Below are 22,274 nucleotides of genomic sequence, written 5' to 3'. Positions count from 1 at the left end.
TTTGTGGGAGTACAGTTCTTTGTAGTAATTTCTAATTATTTTCTTAATGATTGCAGTGTCTGTTGTTATGTTGCCTTTTTCATCTTTAATGCTGTTGATTCTCACTTTCTCTTGTTTTTTTTTTGGTCAATCGGGCCAGTGGAGTGTCTATTTTGTTTATTTTCTCAAAAAACCAACTTTTTGATTTGTTGATTTTATGTATAGTTTTTTTGATTTCTATTTGGTTTATCTCCTCCCTTGTTTTGATGATTTCTTGTTTCCTATTGTGCGTGGGACTCTTCTGCTGCTGTTTTTCCAGATCCTGGAGGTGTGAGGTTAGTTCCTGTATTTGGCGTCTTTCTTGGGCCTTGACATGCGCTCCGATTGCAATGAATCTACCTCGTAGCACTGCTTTGGCGGTGTCCCACAAGTTTTGGAATGTTGTATCAGAGTTTTCATTGGTTTCCATGAATTTTTTGATCTCATCTTTAATTTCTTCTCTGACCCATTGTTCGTTTAATAGCATATTGTTCAATTTCCAAGAGTGCCTATACTTCCTGGGGAGTTTTGAGTTGTTGATTTCCAGTTTCATCCCATGGTGGTCTGAGAGGGTACATGGTATGATACTAATGTTTTGGAAGTTGTTTAGATTCGCTTTATGTCCTATCATGTGGTCGATTCTGGAGAAGGTGCCATGCACCGCTGAGAAGAATGTATAGTCTGTGGCCTTAGGATAAAAAGTTCTATATATGTCTACTAAGTCCAGTTGTTCTATTGTTTGTGTGAGCTCTGTTGTTTCTTTGTTGAGTTTTTGTTTCGTAGACCGGTCCATTGTTGTTAGAGGTGTGTTGAGATCGCCTACAAGAATTGTGCGGGTGTCTATGTCTTCCCTTAAGTCTGTAAGTAATTGCTTTACGTAACTAGGTGCATTAAGATTCGGTGCATAAACATTAATGATGGTGATTGCTTCTTGATGGATCATTCCTTTCACCAGTATAAAATGGCCTTCCCTGTCTCTTTTGATGTTAGTTAGAATGAAATCTATTTCGTCTGAAATTAGGATAGCTACCCCAGCTTTTTTTTCTCGTCTATTGGCGTGAAATATCTTTTTCCATCCCTTCACTTTCAGTTTCTTTGCATCCTTTCTGGTTAGATGCATTTCTTGTAGGCAACAGATGGTTGGGTCTTGTTTGATGATCCATTCTATTAATCTCTGTCTTTTGATTGGTGAATTTAGACCATTTGTGTTGAGAGTTAAAATTGAGAGGTTGCAATTTTGCCCTGCCATGTGATTGTGTTGTGTGTGTGTTGTTGCCTATGTAATTGTCTTGTTTGTGTGGCCTTTAGTTTGGAGACCTTCTTATTTGCCAACTTTGTTTGTGATTTGCCTCCTTTTTGTCCGGGACTAGCGCATTTCTAAGGAGACTTTGCAGAGCTGGTTTTGTGTAGACATATTCTTCTAGTTTTTCTTTGCTATTGAAGTATCTGATTTCGTTCTCATATACAAATGAGATCTTTGCTGGGTAGATTATTTTTGGTTGACAGTTGTTTTGTTTCAGGACTTGGAAGATCTTTGTCCATTCTCTCCTTGCTTGTAGGGTCTCTTCGGAGAAGTCAGCAGTGATTCTGATGGGTTTTCCCCTGTATGTGATCTTTTCTCTACTTCGTACTTGTCTCAGGATTCCTTCTTTGTCTTCATTGGAGTAGAACTTGAGCACCGTGTGTCTGGGTGAAGATCTCTTTGGATCATGTCTGTTGGGAGTTCTCTGTCCGTCCTGTATGCGGGGTGGATTTGTGTTCCAAGTGTTTTGGAAGTTTTCCTGTATAATTTCATCAAGCACTGCTTGCATCCCAGATTCTCTTTCTACTCCCTCGGGGAGGCCGATGATCCGAATATTCAGTTTTCTAAGGTAATCTTTCATCTCTTGCATCATTTTATTAGTTTTGCTGAGGTTTGTCTCCAGCTGTTTAATTCGCTGGACACCTTCATTTTGTGTGTCTTCTGTTTCAGAGATCCTTTCCTCTGCTGCATTTATTCTGTTGATGAGGCTTTCAATTTTATTCTCTTGGGCATCCAGTTTGGTTTTGATTTGTTGTATTTCGGTGATTATGCGGTTCTGGAGGTCTTCCAGCTTTGTGTCCACGTCTCTGAGAGATTTTAGCATTATTTTCATCAATTCCTTTGTTGGTAACACTTCCATGTCTTCATCTCGCATCGCCGATATTGATAATGGCTTTTGGCCCTTGTTTGGTGGGGTGCTGGCTCTTTCATCTGGAGCACAACTCTTTCTGGTGGTTTTTCCCATTGCGTTGGTGTATTCTGGTGGGGCAAATGGATCCGTGTGTTGAGGGGCTGTCAGGTGCTTTCCTGTAGAGATTGGAGCCTGCAGGCGTGGTGTTGCCGGGCGTGGTAATTTTCAAGGCACCGTTGGTGCGTTCTCAGGGCCCGGGGCTGTAGAGCACCACCTTGGGGGCCCAGTGGATTCCAGGCACACTCTGGGCACCTCTTCTACAGGTGTGACACCCCAGGGCGTGGAGGGATGGAGGCGCTCTTTGGGTGTGCCCCCTGTGCGGGAATCCCCAGGGCTTAGAAGGTTTTATGTGCTTTCTCCCTGCGTTCTCCGTGTCAGGGACTGCAGGGTTTTTCAGGGCCCACCTGTTGCGTCTCCCACACACGGGACTGTGGGTGAGGCACTTTCCAGGCATGGCTCTTGTGCAGTGAATCCACCACTCGTGGTGTGTGGGTGTTCAGAGCCCCTGCTCCCGTGTGGCTCCCCCACACAGGCCCTTAGCGGAGGAGTGACCCAGGCGCCCTGTTATAATGACTTCACGGCAGGTTCGCACCGTGTCAGTGTGATGCAGGAGTTTTCAGAGCTCTCCTGGTGGGTCGCCCACGCTCAGAACTGCAGGGTGGGAGGCTAGGAGTGAACAGTTCACTCTATGGGAGTGGTACCTGCGTGCCAGGGACACACAGCACTACACTTCCCAAAACTGGGAGCTCTCCTGACACCTGACACCTGACACCTGTGCTGCGGAGGTGGCTGCTGCAGGCAGCGATCAGAATCCTCCTGGTGTTCTCGCGGATCCACCAGGCAGGATGTGGAGGACTCCAGATCCTCGCCAGCAGCCTCTGGGCACCGAGACGCACTGGCCCCCCTCAGCGCAGGAACATCTGAGGCGCCTTCCCTCACCACCAACACCACTGCACGTAGTTCCCAAGGCACAGACCCAACCGTTTCAGGCTGCCTGCCCCGCCTTCTCAGAGGCTGGAACCTCAGTAGGGGGCGAGGAATGCGGAGGCTGCCACGTCAAACCCCCCCCCCCCTGCTCACCAAACGTCCGGCTGCTGCAGTCTGCCTCCGCCGCTGTCAAAGGCTTCCCGCCGGCGACGATCCACCCGATCTCCCTGCCTCCGAGCTGGCCGCGTCTCCCGTCAGGCCGTTTTCAAAAGTGACTCTGCAGGTCTGGAGTGGGATGTCGGTTTCTCTACCTTTGTCCTGCTCCGTTCTCGTTGTTCTTCCGAGTTGTGTGGATCTTTTTGGCTCCACACTGTCCCAGGGAGCTTCACAGACCTCTCCCTGCGATTCCCTGCTGTTCCTCTTTGCTGCTTCTGTAGCGTTTTATCCCTATCTCGCTGAACGCTCCCTCACAGCCTTCCTCCTACGTCGGCCATCTTAAAACCTCGGAAGAATTTTATTTCATTTTCAAAGACAAAGGAAAGCTTTGCTGGATACCTTATCCTGGGTTGACAAATTTTGCCTTTTAAATCTGGGATATGTTGATCCATTCTCTTCTGGCCTGTAGCATTTCCTGTGAGACCTCTCCTGTGAGTCTAATTGGCATTCCTTTATATGTTAGTTGATTTTTTATGTGCATATTTAAGAATTTTTTTTCTTTATGTTTGATTGAAGTGAGCTTGATTCTCACGTGTCGTGGTGAAGATCACTTTTGGTCAACCCTGTTGGGAGTCCCGTGCCCCTCCTGGATGTTGTCTCCCAGTTCTTTAGATTAGGGAAATTGTCCCTTATTTTATTAAATACGTTTGTAAACCCAGCTTCTCTTTCTACACCTTCTGGTATTCCCGCAACTCTTACATTTGGCCTTTTAATAGTCTTTCAATTCTTGAATACTTTTTTTTGGCTTGATCCAGATTTTTTGTTTCTTTCCCCCTTGTGACAGAAATAGCTTCTAATTTTGAGATTCTTCTGCTTGCTTCATTCTATTTTGGAGATTCTCCATTGTACTTTTAATTTGCTTCACTGTAGTCTTCATTTCTAATGTATCATTTTTCATTTGATTCATTTCCAGTATGACATATTCCTTGAATTTCTTGAATGCCTGCTTTATGTGCTTCTCATTGTTGATAAGAAGTTTTATAATAAGTGTTTTGAATTCTACATCCCCCATTTTCTCAATGTATTCCTCTGTTAACTCTGAGGTTTGCAAAGGGTTTTGGTGCTTTGCAGGGGAATCTTCAGTGATATTCGTTGTGCTTTTTTATCTTTTTTTGCTCTTGGTCAATGTACTTTTGGCTATCAGAGTCTTCTCCTTGGGGCAGGTTTCTAAGCTGTGTCACCCACAGGTCTACAGTTCGATTTTACTTATTGCAGTTGGTACATGGCTCTTTGTTTACACTCACTTGCGCCACAACCTCCAGCAAGTTCCAGATCTGGGTTCTTGTGTTATATTTCCACCATGGTCTCCATAGTCCCAGCTCCTGACTCACTTGTCTCCACCTGCTGTGATACCGTGCTGAGGCTGCACCATTATCCGTACGACCTCTCGTCCACTTCCGGTTGGAGCTGGTCCCAGGATTAGGGAGACACCAGGTGTCTTACATAGCTAGGTTGTTTGTGGTGCTGATCTTGCTGGAATCTGTTGGCTGTTAGGTCTTGGGGCCACACAGACCTGTTTTGACCTGCATGATGCCATAGTCAGTCTTATTTTCCTGCTGGACCAGTGCAATGCAATGAGCTAATCTGTTCTCAGACAGCTCATCACATGCACAGCTCACTGTCATCCCTGCAATCTCAAAGTTTTTCCACACTGTAAAAAATGGTGCCCGATGCGCCACTGCTGGAGTTCTTGATCTGCTGGCCATCAAGTCTGAGGGCTACCTGGTCCTATATTGGGTAGAACCTGTAGGATGCCACATTGTTGCAGTTCACTGAGCCAGAAATGAGTTCACTCCCAGCTCAGTGCATGTGCAGTACTTTCCAAAGCCCTTACCACCCTAAACAAAATGGTGCCTGATTCAGCTCTAGGTGGTGGACTGGGCTATGAAATCCACCATGTTCCTGCACTGCCCATCTGGGATCTGCCACTCTGACTCTGCTCATGGTCCTATCAGCCAGACCAACAGGATGGGCAGGTCTTTGCCTTGGTTCACCTCCTGAGCTCCTAGTAAATGTCTTTTCCCACCTGGTTGCTGCTGGAATTCTGGCTACTGGTGTGATTCAGATTACCATTCGCTGGATGCTGCTGGTGTGTTAGTTGCTGCAGCATCACTCTATTGTGTCCCTCACTCCCAATTTCAAACAACACCTGACAATGGACACAGGTGAAGCCAAGAACCAGGAACTCCATTTTTGTCTCCAGCACTAGTAGCAAAGACTCAAGTACATCTGAGCAATCATGTGTTGCCTTCTAGGTTCTAGATGATCAGAAATGAAATCAGGAACAAAGCCTAATATTGAGCTCAGTTACTCCAATATGGGATGTGGGGTGTCACTTTTTTGTTTTTTAATTTCATGATATAATATCATAGGCTGTAGAATTTCCATCGCCCTTTCTGCAAATTCCCTCTTCTCAAATGATTCCTTCTATATTATTACAACAGTATAGTCTTTCATAAGCAGTCACATGTCTATCATTCTGCTATTTAAGTGTGTCCTGATATTACCAGCATAGACATTGTCAGATATTCCAGCATCCTATTGTCTAGATATAGCCAACAGTTTTATTGAGAGTCCATCTTTGACCTGAAAGTAGCATTGCATATTGCAGTGTGTCTTCACATCAGGATATGATAGTCTCTATTATGCAGTTACTATACAATCCCTTAAATGAAAATCTATAAAACAAAATCTACAACAGAAATAAAACTAAAAATATTTACAACACCATGGAGCTAAATAATGTGTTACTGAATAACCAATGTTTCAATGAAGAAATGAGAAAACAAACAAAAAAACAAAAACCTTCTTGGAGAAAATAATACTACTGTATGATCTAGAAGGAATAAAAATTTAATTAGAGAAAATAACTATTTTAAAGAAATGAAAATAAAAACAAAAATAGCAAACACATGAATTGCAGCAAAAAGAGTATTGGAAGGGTTATTGAGCTTATAATTTTCATGAAGATTGTTTCATACAAGAAAGAACATAGGGTATTTTTCCTTCTGGGACTGACTTTATTGAGCATAGTAGAATTTAGTTGGAATGATCTAGTTGTAACTGGTAGTATTTCATTATTTTTAGTGTCTGAGTAGTAATCCATGGAGTACATATAGAATTTAGTTGGAATGATCTAGTTGCAACTGGTAGTATTTCATTATTTTTAGTGTCTGAGTAGTAATCCATGGAGTACATATCCCACCGTTTTTTGATCAGTCCACTTTGGACAGGCATCTGGGTTGTTTCCATGTTGTTTGCTGTTGTTGTTTGTGCTGCTGCAAATACAGGATTGCAGGTCCTTCTAATATTCAGATTTAATTTCCTTTAGGAATGTTTGTTTGAGTGGGGTAGCTGAGTTGTATGGCAGATTTATTTGTAGTGGCTTAAGTGCTGAGTTCTCACCAGCAGTGAAGGATGGTACCTTTCTCCCCACATCTACACCAGCTGGTGATATTAGTAGAGTTCTGCATGTAGGCCATCGTAACTGGAGTTAGGTGGAATCTCCATGCGCATAACCAGCGCGGAGCCGGGATGTGGGTGTCTTAAAGGCTAGAACAGATACCCACCTCATTCTCTTGCCATGAACATCTGAAAAACGTATCTACAGACACTTCAACAGTTTTGCACCAAAATGAACTTATCCTTCAATTGCATTTTCCACAAACTTCTGCAGTAAACCGCCGGTTCTAAGTCACTTTACTACAGTACTAGTGGATGGAAAATGGGAGTTGCCCAGTATTTGTATGGAGACATGAGTGAGACAATCAATGAACAAGATAAAAGGTACACTTCTACAGAAGTACACATGCAGCTTGCTTTAATAAGTGATTAAAATTTAATGTTGAGCTGCGCACAATGGCTCAATGGCTGAATCCTCACTTTGCAGTACCAGCACCCCAGATGAGCACTGGTTCATGTCCCAGCTGCTCCATTTCCCATCCAACTCCGTGTTTATGATCTAAAAAAGAAGTAGACAGTGTCCTAAGTCTTTGGGAATCCTGCACCCACATGAGAGATCTGGTGTGGAGGGAGCTCCTGGCTCCTGGCTTCAGATATCCATGGTGGTCATTTAGGAAGTGAGTGAACAGCTGAAAGAACTTTATTTTTGTCTCTCCTTCCTGTAGATCTGACTTTCTAAAAAAAAGAAGTAAATCTTTAAAAAATTACTTTTTAGTTCAGCCCTATGTCTTCTTCACTGTGCATTTCTACCTCGTGAACAATGGGCAACATGCTGTGGAGTATAAGTGTTTCTGCCTTGGTTTTAGGGCTGCTACCTCAAAGTAGCACACATTGAATGTCCCCAAAATAGAAATGCTTTGTCTCACATTTCACGATCCACAATTTCTGGCCTAGTTAAGCTCCCTGTGAGATCTGAGTTAAGCTTCCTTATCTTTTGCTAGCTTCTTGTGAGTTTTCCATTCTGGAGAGGTTCCTTGGCTTGCTTTGCCTTCCAAAGTAGGCCAACCATTCTGTCTTGTGATAGGTTGTTATGTGGCCCTCTTCCTTTGAGTATTTGTCTCTTCTCTTTTTCTAAGATCACTTTTATTGTAATAGGTTTACCCTGATTTTGACTTGAGTCCAAATATATTGCACTTATTTGCAAATGGCTCACATTCACAGATACTAAATAATGGGATTTCAGTATAAATTTGTGGCACAAACTTCAAGCCATGACAATATAGTATCAATCTCATTAATTGAAAAATCACAGAGACATAAATAATATTATAACGTAATATAATGATGAAATGGTAGGTTATGGATAGTGCATATAGAGTCCAGAGCTGAGACCCTTCACTCACATTGGTGTTGAGTGGAAGGGACTTTTGGTAGGCAGGTGGGCTTGTGAATGGGGGGAGAAATAGTGAGGAGACACAGTGAAGGGGAACATTTACAGGAAGTGAGAATGAGTGGCTAAGAAAAAGTGCCAATGTCCTTGGGGGCCACTTAGCATGCCAAGCTCAATAACTAGGAAACAAGAAACTGAATGATGGCTTGCAGGTGAGAGTGGGGTGGGGTAGACTCAACTGAGTTGAAAGGGGGCAATGCGGAAGTATTTAGGGCTCCAAATCTGATTCATAGCTACCCAGCAAGGAGATCTGCTGTTTGTTTTCCAGCAGAACAGAAAAGGAGTTTTTTAAATCAGATGGTTCTTGAGCAAAATCAGTTGATTTCATTCCTTGAGTGAAAGGGCAAAAGTATCCTAAGAATTGACAACAACACCTCCTCATCACACCATGTGTGGGTTTTGTCATTGACTCTCTGTCATGAGGATAGTGTATCCCAAGGCTGTAGGTCATCCTTGACTGATTTCCCAGGCCACAAGCTGGAAGATGGATGGAAAGCAGGGGTGGTGGGATTAGAACCGGCAGTCATAGGAGATCCTGGCGCATGTAAGATGAGGACTTTAGCTACTAGGCTACTGTGCCGGGCCCTCTTTCCTACATTTTACACTGGACAAATCTCTGTGAAATCCCAAAATGCAGAGCACTAATTGATAGAATGCTGGCAATCAACTTTTTCTAGGTACAGAGAAAGCTGGAACAAAGTGAAAGATGGATTTTGTGGGAAAAGCAAACGATCTACTTCAACTTTCTTAAAGGTCCTTTCAAAAAAGCCTGAAAAAAAAAATAATTTGACTTACTAGTGATCCAGGATGGCAGTGAGGGTAGAGGCTTTAAGGAAAAATCATAAACAATGCAAATAAATGAATTGTGAACGTATACAATTAATATTATCTATGACCATAAAGGCTCTTCATTTAACTGGAAAGATTAAGTAGAGGTAAATTTGGGATGGCTGCAGGAAACACACAGTGAATAAAAACCTTAGACAACAAAGTGACCTGAAAGGTTGACAGTTTATTAATATTTGGAAGTCGAGAAGTCACCCAAGAGAAACAAGACACACTAAAATGCGAGGTTTGTTAACATTGGCATCAGGGTTCCACACCTCCGTCTGGCTGTAAAATGCAGACCATTTCAGCAGTGATGATGAAATCTGCCGTCATCCTTGGCTCCATCAGGCAAGAAGGGAGGGATGCTTTTGTTAATTAGGAATCCATTATCGTCTAGGAATTGGGCTCGTGGATGAAAAAACACTTAGGTGGTTTGGGTGGTAGCTAAGAGGCCATCAGGAAGTGAAAGGGTTCTTGGCCCTAAGGCCAACACTGAAAAATATGAGAGTGGAGCAAAACAGAGCATTAGTAAGTTGTTGAGATTAGTGAACACCTGAAGTGTACGTATAGGAAACTTGGATGTTTCAGAGATGCTCTTCTTTGATGAGACCATGAATTCTAACTGTCCACTTGACTGGGACATGGCATACAGATATGTACTCAAATATTGTTCTCAATAGTTTCTGTTAAAAGTGTTTTAATGAAATTTAATTTAATAATCTTCAAATAAAAGTAGGTTTTCCTCTGTAATGTGGGTTAATTCATTCCGTTAGTGAAATGTTCAATGGAGTAAGCACCCTCTATCCCTAAATAAGAAAGGATTGTGTCATTTGATGTCTTTGGACTTAACTGAGTTCTAGCCCATTGGATTAATTTACAGATTTAAGCTTCCATAATTTAATTACTTAAAGCTTCCTCTCTCTCTCTCTCTCTCTCTCTCTCTCTCACCCACAGTCTGTGCATTCTGTTGGATACCCTTGTGCTAGCATGCCCTCACTCCACTCTGCTGTTCTATAGATTTTAACACAACAACGAACTCACTCATTTATGATATCTGTGTTCACTTGTGTTTCCCCACTAAAAGTGAGCTGCTTTATGTTGAATACAGGACAGAGTGTGACAAATCTTTAGGTCTACTTTTACACACACACTGAGTGAATCCAATGTAAATTTAACTCTGAGAAATCACTATTGATTTCTACTTCTCTGTCTTTATCTTTTCATTTTCCATGATTTGTCTTAGGTTGAGATTCTGTGCTGTGAAATCAATAGCAATTTAGGAAGATACATTGCTGTACGCATTCCACTCCTGAATCAAAGATGGGTCCCTAATGCGTTTTGGATACCTCATCAGTCCTAAATGCTTCTTGGTCTCCCATGTGGGTGTACAGGCTCAAGGAATTGGGCCAACATATGCTGCTTTTCCAGGGAGCTGGAATAGAAACGGAGCGTGTCTGCCGACATGTCTACCAGTGTTGGAGACTGAGCACCATCCAGGGCATAGGATGGGGCTGCTCAGCTGCCCATTTGTTTGTCCCCAGGCAGCTAGTTTCTGGCAGCTGCGTTGTATGGCAAAACAAGAAAAATGCAATGCTTGTGTCCTGAGCTTTTGTGATAAAGTTCCAGGCTACTGTCTTCCTGCTCAAAAGCACTACTGTGCCCAGAGCCTCCTTCCCTCGACACCACTTCCCTGCCCAGACTCACAGAACAAGCTGTGCTCATGTTCTCATATGTGTTGCATATGATTGGTTGAGTAAGCCTCAACTGTAGAAGTGACATGTTTAAAATTGTGTCACTTGATTATAGGTTGTAATAAAATCACATTGGTTGTCCACAGGATACCAAGCCTGCAGCATGCTTCGTTGTGAAGTATCTAGAATAATTTTCATTTTATAATTATATTAGGGAGGCTATAAATTGTAGAAGCAGGGTACAAATTATAGCTGTTTAGATTTAAGGCTTTGCTCTGTATGCAGTACATCGTATCACAGAAAGGGAAGGTAAAGGCTTAGGGACTGGACAGACTACCCTTTAGTCCTTTGCATCGGTTTACATTGTAGTCTCTGCTGTCATGTGCTATCGAACCAAGGGGAGGACAGAGATGATGCTGATCCTGTTCCTGGGCTTCACATACTTTATAATAAAAAAAAAAAACTTGCAACATTTTCACCCACCCTAACTCATAATTCAGACACAGGTAGAGTGATCTCATAGAAATGTAGATTGGGTCATGCTTCCTCATCCCATCTACCTTCATCTGCATGCAGACAAGATCTTCCTCCTGGGCTTCCAATTTTAAAGAGCATGATGGTGAACACTGATGAATTGATATCCATTAATTAAAATTCTGAGAACAACATTTGGGTGTATTGCAGTCTCTGAAATACGCTATTACTGATTATAATGATGATTTAGTGGGACCATGCACTGGACCCTCAGTCTTCATACCTTGGTGTCTGTCTCTGCCAGTGGAGGGTGGGCACGGCAGCTTTATGTGGCTGCATGTGCTCAATGCAGTGAGTGAGCACATGAAGAATTTTGGAGATTGGCTGCCACACAGCAGACTGAAAGGGATGTGAGGTCTCCTTCCCTTGGAAACCTGTCTCCTGGCACCAGGGAGAGGCGCTCAGCAGCTGTGTCTCCTTCCTGGGTCACATACACTATGACTCATGAGCACTTGAAACCATTGCTTTGCTGCTTAATGATCAGAGCAACAGCTTGCTCTTCCTTGTCACACTTAGTAAGGGACTAAACTATTGCTATAATATTTGGGGAAACGGCGAGAGAGGGAGATTGTGTGAAGGGTGGAAGGGAGCAATTCCTGGACCTAAGGAACGGTAGCAATAAAAATAAAATTTTAACAAAAATAATCGTAAAATCTGATCCTGGGGACTACAACGACGATGGGACAGTTCAGAGGAAGATGATCTTGTCTACGTGTCTGTGTTCCTGATTAATGCATCATACATTAAAAATCTCAGGGATGTTCTAGAAAGTCAATCTCCAAGGGAGAATATAGGGTGCAAATGGGCTTGTATTGAGGGCTTGAGCTTTAAGAAGTCTCTCTGGGCAAGCAGCAGACAGCATAATCTCCTGCGAAACTAGCCCATTAAGTAAAACTACTGAGTCATAACGCTGTAGCATTACCATGAAATTAAAGCATTGTCACCCTTAAATTGCCAAGAATTTAACAGGCACTTAGAGAGATTCTTTTTATGCACTCTGCAGAGCCAGTGGACTCCAGCCAACATGGATGAGAACAGGGGGTTCAGATGATGGAAATGAAATTTCCATTCCCACAGCTTCCCTTTATGAATTCACTCATTGACTTCTTGATGTTCTTATTCATCTCCATTTGCTAGCTCTTTAATTTATTTTTCCTATGTTCAGTTACTTACACATTTTTCATGGGCTCATTCATTAATTTAAGCAGTTATTCAGAAAATAAGCCTTTGAGATAAAGTTCCAAGTACTTGGCTGAACTAGACGCCAAGGCTATCAACAGAATGAATTGATCCTTGTCCTCCAGAAACAGGAATCACAGGAGAACACAGACAGTTGTACCCATAGTGTCGGAAAAGGAGCTGACTACTTGGTATTGCAATACTACAAAGGGGTTGACGCAAGGGTAAAAGGCGACTGGGTGCTGGTTGGAGAAGCCACTCTACGAGCCACATTTTGTCATTGTTAATATTTTCTGAGCATGTACTAGCATGAGGCAATGGGAAGGACATCGTGAATTCACATCACCATGGAGTTTTCCAAGAGACCCTGGGCAGAAATTTCATTCTTTCCATTTTGTAGGACAAATCACTGAAATCTCAACCACCATGACTCCCAAGGAGCAAACAATGGGTCCAGGAGTTAAGGTTATGATTTTCAAACCTGGATTTCCGGATAGAGTATTCCTGAGTTGAATACAGGTCCCCATGTCCAGATGCAAGACACAATCCCCTGATGGGCTACGCCTTGTCCATTGCTCAACGTACACTCGGTCAGTGCCTAGGAGGAAAGTTCTTCCGTGAACTGATCCCAAGGAAAGGAGCTCTCTATTGTGCCCACTCAGCTCTGTAATCATCATGTTCTTAGGATTGCAATCTCTGCCTCTGTCTTGGATAGCAAGAATTCGGCTGCTCCAACTGCCACCCCTGAGGCACAGGCTGTGCATTAGCGGGACCATCAGTCAGGAGCAGGGGCCTAGGTACTCTGATGCAGTGTGCAGGCATCGTAACAGGTGAGCTCAGCACAGGACAAGCACCCATCCCTCTTTCCACCTCTTTTCATCTGCAAGGCTTCCACCTTGGCCGCTGCTTTTGGTTTCATTAGTTGAGTTTCACACTGTTGCTCTTTTTGAAGAGTACAAACAAGTTATGTAAAAAGTTCCAAGTGGATTTTTTTCCCCCTGATTATTTACTTTAGAGCAGTTCAGCAGGAAAACCTCCTGGGTTACATCTGCCCCTCCTCACATCCACCAATAACGTTATAACATCAATCTGTGCCATGATTGGGTTTGCTCAGTTGGCTCATGTGGCTGAGAAGGCTCTGCCACATTTCTGCACTGTGTAGTTGACTTGAAGTGCCGTGTGGTGATGTGGTGAATGCCCATTCTCACGCATTGTCTCCTAATCTCTCGATGGTATACGCATTTCCATTGTTCTGGTGGTTTTATATATTCATATTATCCCTCTAGGAGCTTGCCATGGTCTCTGTAGTTCTATTTCTGTATGGTTCTTATGAGATCTCATCAGTCTTTCAACATGCTATTCCTTTCTATCAACAGGTGCTTTTCTATGTCTACTGGAACTTTTCCTGCACTACACTCAGCTGTTCTCCTGTGTCTCCTACGGATGCATTTTTCTTTCTCGGGTTTTACTATTTCCTATTTGTAAATGTAGTTCAAGGTGTTAAATTTTGCTGATTCTCTCTAGACCCTTTCCATGAGCGAGGCTGGTGCTTGGGTAGGGGCATCTAAATTATGAGCTCATAGGGTGTTCCCTGTATATTTTCAGTATTACCCAATATTCTTCATCATTCTGTGCTCTGTATCTCTCTTCCTGCATTGTAAGAACTTGCCTCAACAATACAAAAGTATTTATCAATCATTTCTATCATATCACTAATGTAAGTGCAAACAAAAAACAAGCTTGAAGATTCCTCCAAATTTTAATTTTCGATCACAGAAAATAGTTTGTCAGGGGTATACAGTCAGATTGAATAATAAATTATAAAGTTGCTGAAGATTTTATTTCCCCAATTTTTATGATTATCTTACCAATCGTATGCGTAGGCAGCCTTTTAGTTTTTGTTTAACACTTAATTTAATACTTTTAATGTATTATAATTTTATAATAAACACTATAATTATTTTAGTTAGATGTTTATTATGTAAAATATGTTCTCATTATAAAACTTAACTCAGGATACTATTATCTAAAGGATGGTTGAGCAGAAATCCCTTTTCTTGGCTTCTATTGCTTTCACCCATTCTACCCCCTCCTGTGGATGACCATGCATATTCATGAGTGTATCCTTTATGTACTCTTTTCTCTTTTTGTTGCATGGCATGTAATATGCACTTTGGTGAATTCACTTTTGGTGAACCAATGCCTTTATTCTGTGGTCTTATAAGAGACTTTTGTGTTTCCTTTTTGTCACTCATGTGTTGGTTACTCAGTGGCGCATTTTTTCAGGGTGCTTTGATTTGTTGATGATGTTGTTGTTGTGGCTGTTCTAACTCATACTATTTGTTGACCTTGTCTCATGGATTCTCAATTATGGAAATGTATTGTGCTGAAGTACTGGGATCTGTCATATACAGATGTAGGGGAATGATGGAACATGCATCCCTGCTTTCAGATGAAAAATGGATTCCCAATGAAACTGTTTAGACAGTGGGATGCTAGACTGTCTGACATTTTACCAACAATGTTGGTATACACTTAAATAAGAGACTGATAGAATTATGATTACTATGGAGGACTACTACTATAGTGAAATGGGAAAAAGCTCTCGAGGGATGGGAGTTTTGGGAGGAATCCCAGCCTGTACGAAATTGTACCACATAATTCAAAATTCAAAATAAAGATATATTTAATATGTGTCAGTGAAAATCATTGTTGATCAGTTTATAGACACCTTAAGTGTCATGTGTTACGGGAGCCATATAATTCAATATGTCAGTTAACTATACTTACAGTTAACTCTACAGACACCTATTGATGTGTGTTTCATTTGTTTACAATATTCTGCTATGAGCAATGGGTGGCTATGGCAGCCCACAGGACTTGTAAGCCCACATTTCAACACTCTTTTCTATCATTTCTCACTTTTCTGCTGATTTCAGCAACTCTCTCTGTGATGAGTAAAAGTCCTGGTTGTCTGTTGAGTGGTTAGCTTGTAACTAAGTGGATATCCACTGTGACAGGAGTTAGGAATCCAAGGGATGTATTAGACAGCCTCTTGTTAGCACTTGCAGTAGCAGAATGTATCTGTGCAATGGGTTTCTGGAAGAGCTCTTGGGTGAGACAAGTGCAGGACACTGGTGAAGTTAGGGAAGGGTGCCCCGCTGACAGGACACTGGTGCTCTGCCAATACCGTCTATAATGGGAGGAACTCCAGAGGAGAGTGGTCAGCTGAAATGAAGATGAATAATTTTTCTCTCCTTTTGGTATTTTTTGTTACTCTTCAAAAAAAATGTAAGAAGAAATGGTCATGCTGGAAGAGGCAACAGGAAATACAAGTGGTGCCAACTTTTATCCCTCTTCTGGGACAGGGGTCACAACACTCTGGATTCTACAAGGTTCCTGTAATCCCCTCAGCAAAGTCCTGGGGATTGCTACCAGTGCACCTGTATCCCAGGTATGGGGGGTTACATATTCCTCCAGTGTGTCTCCTTCAGTCCACACCATAAAGCAGGGTGCACTTACAGTAGGAGAACACAGAGGCTGGCAGGTAGCCTGCTTGGCACCACAGCCAATAAAAGGCACTTCCAGCAGTTGAGGTTGGATCTGTGTTAATTCCCAGTCTTATCTTCAGAATGAATCAAAACTAGGGTGGACCCTTAGTTGCAGGAGGTTAAGCTCTCACCGGAAATGACACAGATGTCCCTTATCAGAACTGGGTCTCTGTCACCCTTGTGCGAGACCCAGATGGAGTTTCCGGCGCCTAGCTTCTGACTGGCCCACACCCAACAGTTACAACCATTTGGGCAGTGACCCAGCAGTTGGGAGATTCAATCTCTCCTCTCCTCTCCTCTCCTCTCCTCTCCTCTCCTCTCCTCTCCTCTCCTCTCCTCTCCTCTCCTCTCCTCTCCTCTCCTCTCCTCTCCTCTCCTCTCCTCTCCTCTCTTCTCCTCCCTACCCTTCCCCCTACCTTCTCCTCCTCCGCCTCCTTCGTCCTCTTCCTCTCTCTCTCTCAATTAGTGAACAGGATCCAAAATGCATGGAATCTTGTCCTCATACTACCCTGTTCTCCCAAACCATTAAGACATTTTCCAAGTCTCTTTGTTCATCAGTTGGAAGTAAGGAGAAAAATGAGGGGAAGAGAAAAAAAATGACAGCCAGAAGCAGCACATAAGCCAGTAAGGGCTGGAGAGAGGAGTGAGGATAAATCACAGCTGAGTGAGTTTCCTGGAAGTCAGCAGGCTGTGGGCAGTGATGGATGCTCCGTGAACAGGCTGGGGAAGCACAGCTGCATGCTGACCACTCCCTAAGAGCCTCTCACAGGCCCCTGGCCAGGATGTCTGGGCCAGGAAACTTCCCCCAGAGGAATTGTGAGTCTTTTGTGGGTATTGGAAATCACTTTATGCAAGTTGTCTATCTTCATTTTAAAAGTGTGGGGAGGAAGAAGTGGAATGGACCCCACCTCTCCCCAGCACAGGTTCCTAGAACTGTTTATCAAATGGGATCTTCAGGTACTCCATGAATATATTCAATTGAAGGGCGAGGGGCAGCTGTGTGGACCAGGTATTGCTCTGCTTATCCTTTTATTTCCATGTTTGCTTTGTATATTTCAATTTAGCTGAAAGTCACAGAGAACCAGAGAGATCTTTTCCCTACTGATCCACTCCTGTACATGCACAGTATCCAAGGCCAAGGCAGGCCAAGCCTGGCATATGACCCTCATCTCTCCTGAGGGTGGCAGGGATCTAAGGACATGAGCCATCATCCTCTGCCTCCCCATGTGCACACCACATCAGCACAAAGCTGAACTGGAAGAGGGGCCAGGACCCCAACCAGACACTGTGGCATGTGGTGCTCATGTCTAAAATGATGTGCTGAATACTCATCCCCAAAGCCTGTGTTTGCTTGCTTGTTTTGACATTAGAGTGAGAGGAGGAATGAGCGTGAAAGAGAGAGGGAAAGAGCTTTTCCATCACTGGTTCAGTCCACAAATAACAATAATGGACTGAAGCCAGCAGCCCATGATTTCGTCCAGGTCTCCCACACTGATGGCAGCAGTCCAGGTACTCATTCATCTTCTCTATCGCCATGTACGTTGCCAGGAGTAACCTCCTGATTTCCCTCATGGGTCCAAGACCCCGAGAACTTGTACCATCTTCTCACAAATTCCCAGGTACATTGGCAGGGAGCTGGATTAGAAGTAGAGCAGCCATAAAATCAAACTGATATCCATATGGGATGCCAGCATAGCAATCATCGGCTTCCCCACTATGCCACAACACCTGTCCACCACATCTTTCTCAACTTATGTGTAAAATGAACTCCCTCCTTACCCCAAACTCCAAAAAGGATGATATTCTCGATTGCCTTTCTTTTATTTTTAAGATTTATTTATCTGGAAGGTAGATTTTCAGGAACAGAGAAACAGAGCAAGAGAGAGAGATACAAAGGCACCCTCCGTCTGTTGATTCATTCCCTAAATGGCTGGAGCTATCTGGACTGGTTAAGGCCAGTATCAGAAACCAGAAGCCTCATCTGAGTCTCCAATATGGGTAGCAGGGGCCCAAGTACTTGGATAATCTTTTAAAAAATATTATTATTATTAATTACATTGTATTATGTGACACAGTTTTATAGGTACTGGGATTCCCCCTACCTCTCCCCTAACCCTCCCCCCCCCAATGGTGGATTCCTCCACCATGTTGCGTAAACACAGTTCAAGTTCAGTTGAGATTCCTTCATTGCAAGCATATACCTAGCATAGAGTCCAGCCTCTTATTATCCAGATAAGTTCAACGGCTTCTTGGGAAGACCTTCTCTGGTCCCCGTTCAGCTGGTGGTTGCAATTGCTGGGTTGGTTCCATCTTGAGCCTCGAATTCCACTGGAATCAATGGGATGTAGCAAAGGGAGCTGGTTTGGATGCAGGGTACCTGGGATTGAATGGACATCCTTATACAGCAAGGGAGCCTCCAAAATGACATCTTAACCAATTGACCATCAGGCCTATCAACCAACCAGTGCATATATTTTTAATTCATTTACATGCCAGGCAACTGCTATGTGTCTCTACAAAACAAGACACACAATCACAGTGGTATTATAATGAATAAAGACTGGTGTTAATATAGCTACTTCTCAATGATGCTACATAATCTGCATGTGGTTCATGGAGCAAAATATCGATTCTAACTATAGTTTTTCCCAAAACCAGGCTGTCATTCCCACAGTCCCAAAGCTGTTAATAGTATTGCTGCATTTCACATAATACAGATGAGGGATTTTGGCTTTAGAAACACAATGATTGGACAGAAATAAACGTGAGCTCTTGATTTTAAAGATTTATTTTTTTATTATTTTTTCATTGGAAAGGCGGATATACAGAGAGGAGAGACAGAGAGGAAGATCTTCCGTCCGGTGATTCACTCCCCAAGTGAGCGCAACGGGCCGATACTATGCCGATCCGAAGCCAGGAGCCTCTTCCGGGTCTCCCACGCGGGTGCAGGGTCCCAAAGCTTTGGGCCGTCCTCGACTGCTTTCCCAGGCCACAGGCAGGGAGCTGGAAGGGAAGCGGGGCTGCCGGGATTAGAACCGGCGCCCATATGGGATCCCGGGCGTGTAAGGCAAGGACCTTTAACCACTTGCGCCACCGTGCCGGGCCCGAGCTCTTGATTTTAGACCCAATCTCTGACCACTAAATTCTATTGCATGTAGACAAAATGGCCATTGTGATCATTTAGCTTTCTGGGTCCGGTTGCATTTTGTCACTTTTAGAATTTTTTTTTTTTTTAACTTAGGAGTGTATCTCCATCTCTCCCACATCTATCAGAAAGGATGTTCAAAATGGGCATTTCTGGTTTGAAAACCCTCAGCGCAGGGCTTCAGGTTGGCTTTCTCCAACTAAAACCACCCTCTCCATTCTGTGTCAGGGCTCAAGAGAATCAGCCACAAAGGCTGACTGCAAGTGAAAACAAACTCAGCAGCTCTAGGTTCCAATCATTATTTCTCCCTTGTCCATCTTCCTGTGTAATGTCTGGCAGTATCATCATTTATAATGATGTACATGGTGAGGAGTTCTACAGATCAGAGAAAATTTATGATAATTTTGCTAGCCTGGAGTGTTAGTTTATCATGTGCTATTACGAATTTGACTATTTTTCATTTTCTCATTAATTATTATGGACAATTAAAAGCTGTCTACTTTTATTTCCTTTTTTAACAAAATATTTTATTATTGATCCTTAACTTTCCTTTGATAATTTTCTCAGCCTTTATCTGGGCTGCTAACATTTTTGGAGTTCTGAGTTAATTGCTGATGCAGTATCATCTTTACCACTACAAATGTGTAGATCATGTTTTCTTTCTTAGTTTTTTAAAGGCAAAACCTAGGCACGTGTTATTTAAAATAGACTTTATGAAAAATGTAATCCTGACTAAGAGGAAGTTTGTGGACCTACGGGTCACCTGGGGCAGGTGTGGAGGACAGGCTGCTGGACTGTCAGAATGAGCACAATGTGAGTGCGTGCTGCTCTGGGTCATCTCCCCATTTTAGAGCTGGGAAATCCTTCAGAGCTAATGAAAAACCATACCTTCATCTCTTCCTCTTCCTCCTAATTTGTTGAATCTGGGGTTGGGGAAGATGAAGTAACTTCTCCCAGATTGCATGCATTAGTGATATGGATTGATTTACAGGATGTCTCTGTGGTCACTTCTATTCCAGCTGAGTGATGTAATACTCACTGTTCTGAGTATATGCTGCACTTGTAACTTTCTGCTAATTAACGGTGGTTACCTTTAGGACATATGTTCAACATTCCTGTTTGATAGACACACCTTGAGTCATTCCTCTTCCTTCTGAGTTTTTGTCTTCCTTAACAGGGTGGAAGAGGGAAGAAGCCGCAGGCTGTCTGCTTTAGGTTCCTTTCAGGTCTGAGAGCTTATGAAGAATGATGTTGCAGTTATGTGTGCTAGATACTCAGATGACAAAGTCTGTTCCAGTCCTTCTCTTCCCAGTTTCACTTTATTTCTGAGGATGTTCAGAATAAAGCTGCACGTCCAATTGCTGTAAATCCTTTAGTGTAGCTTATTGTTGGAGAGTGACTAATACATCCCAGATAGTACATTGTGGCTTCATATTCTGGATTGCCTCTCCACATTAGCAGCCTTGCCATGGTATTGCTGGTATTGCTAACCTGCTTTTGTTATCACTCCTGTTGTATTTTTAATCAAGCTTCGGAAAAATGAAGTGGCTTGTCTGAGATGATTATTGGCTGAAGTAGGGTTCAAGGATGAACTTACAAGTCTTAAAATTTATGTTCCCATCCTCTCTTGACTTTTAGGGCTAAATCATGTCCTTCTGCCTGATGTAAATGTCCTCATATGAGCACAATGCTCTTATTGTACATATTTACACATTTGTTTTCCTACCAAAAAGAGTTCATTTAGAGAATAAATAATTTTAACAGCTGCTGTTAAGTGCATTGCAAATACAGTGTGGATTGCACAGTTGCAGTCTTGTCAATGATGGATCTTTTGTAGGAGCTTTCCATGTGATGTGTGTTGTATTGAATACAATACCTATGTTTCCTATGGAAAATCACTAATGTCTTCCCTGAATAAATGTGCCGATAGCAAGAAGGAACTGGCTACCCTTTGTTACAGTGCTTTCTTGGGGCACTCACCGACTGTCTCACCTTGAAAGAGCTGACTGATTCTCTTTGTACATATTTCCCCCATTTTAGATGTGGCAATATTGACTCCCTCGCTTCCCATACCTCTGCAGCAAGGAATCAACCAACCTTGAAATGAAAATATTTTAGAAAAAATAAACAAATAGAAAAGCAAAAACCCGTGGCTGTGTTGGACATGTTAGGACTGTTTATAGCTATCCCCTCAACAATATAATACAACAGCTTCCCTAGCATTTACATTGTATAAACAATCTAAGCATGAATTAAAATGTATAGGAACAATTAATGTAGATTGCATCCAAATACCATATGTTAGGAATGCGAACTTATGCATAGGGATCCTGGAACTAAAGCTTTGCTTTTGGGGACACCTGGGGATGGTTGAATGAAATGATGAGATAATGACTTAATTTTGAATATGATTAGGTAATGGCTTAAATTTAAATGAACTAATGAACATTGATGTTTAGCATAAAGCCATGGAATAGGAATTCTCAAGATTATTAGTGACTCCCATACTAACTCCAGGAGGTACGGAATTCTGTGGCCTTCCTCTTTGCCTAAGTTGAGCACTCAGGAGGTGACTTAGAGTTGTCTGTTGAGTGACCCAGCACACTGCTGATGTGCTCCTCTTCCCACCTCCCTTCTGACCTCTCCTGCTTGCTCTTGTGTTGTCTGCAGAGGACAAGATCTGGACAACAGTGCAGCACAACAATGCAGCGCTGACACCTGTACAGGGCTACGTGCCTGAAAAGTCCTACACCATGACCTTGGACTATGGTGGCAGCATAGAGCAGCTGGAGGCTCTGATTGACAGCTCAGAGCACTGCGAGCAGGAGGTGGCTTACCACTGCAGGAGGTCTCACCTGGTCAACGCAGCAGGTAAGGTGTGGCCTGTCCCTGATGTTCTGTAGTGCCCTCCACCCTGGAATATCAACTTCAGGGTCCTTTACAGCAAGGGAGTATTTTTTGGGTACTCAGTCTGCGATGAAACTACATGAAAAAGGAGACCAGAGTATGTTTAGTGCTTGCTCTGATGCCCGGCACATAACCTGGTGACTTCTGAAGACTCTCAAGGTTTCTTCTGCATCCCCCAAATACAGAGCAATGATAGCCACGCTGCCCTTATGT

At 42.9% G+C, this 22,274-nt stretch overlaps 1 protein-coding gene across 2 annotated transcripts in view; it reads left to right on the top strand.

Moving 5' to 3' along the window:
* LOC121150345 (contactin-associated protein-like 5) overlaps positions 1–22,274 on the top strand; it is a 544,128-nt gene that overhangs the window by 367,140 nt on the left and 154,714 nt on the right. For both annotated transcript variants that reach the window (XM_040971192.1, XM_040971191.1), the window contains exon 13: positions 21,825–22,025. In XM_040971192.1, coding sequence (XP_040827126.1) covers positions 21,825–22,025 — 201 coding nt within the window. The remainder of the gene's footprint in view (positions 1–21,824; positions 22,026–22,274) is intronic.

The sequence above is a fragment of the Ochotona curzoniae genome, unplaced genomic scaffold (genome assembly GCF_017591425.1).
Source record: "Ochotona curzoniae isolate NIBS_2020 unplaced genomic scaffold, NIBS_Ocur_1.0 scaffold_4953, whole genome shotgun sequence".
Classification (NCBI taxonomy): Eukaryota; Metazoa; Chordata; class Mammalia; order Lagomorpha; family Ochotonidae; genus Ochotona; species Ochotona curzoniae.
Note: the sequence above shows the minus strand (reverse complement) of the source record. Positions and strands in the feature narration are given on the sequence as shown.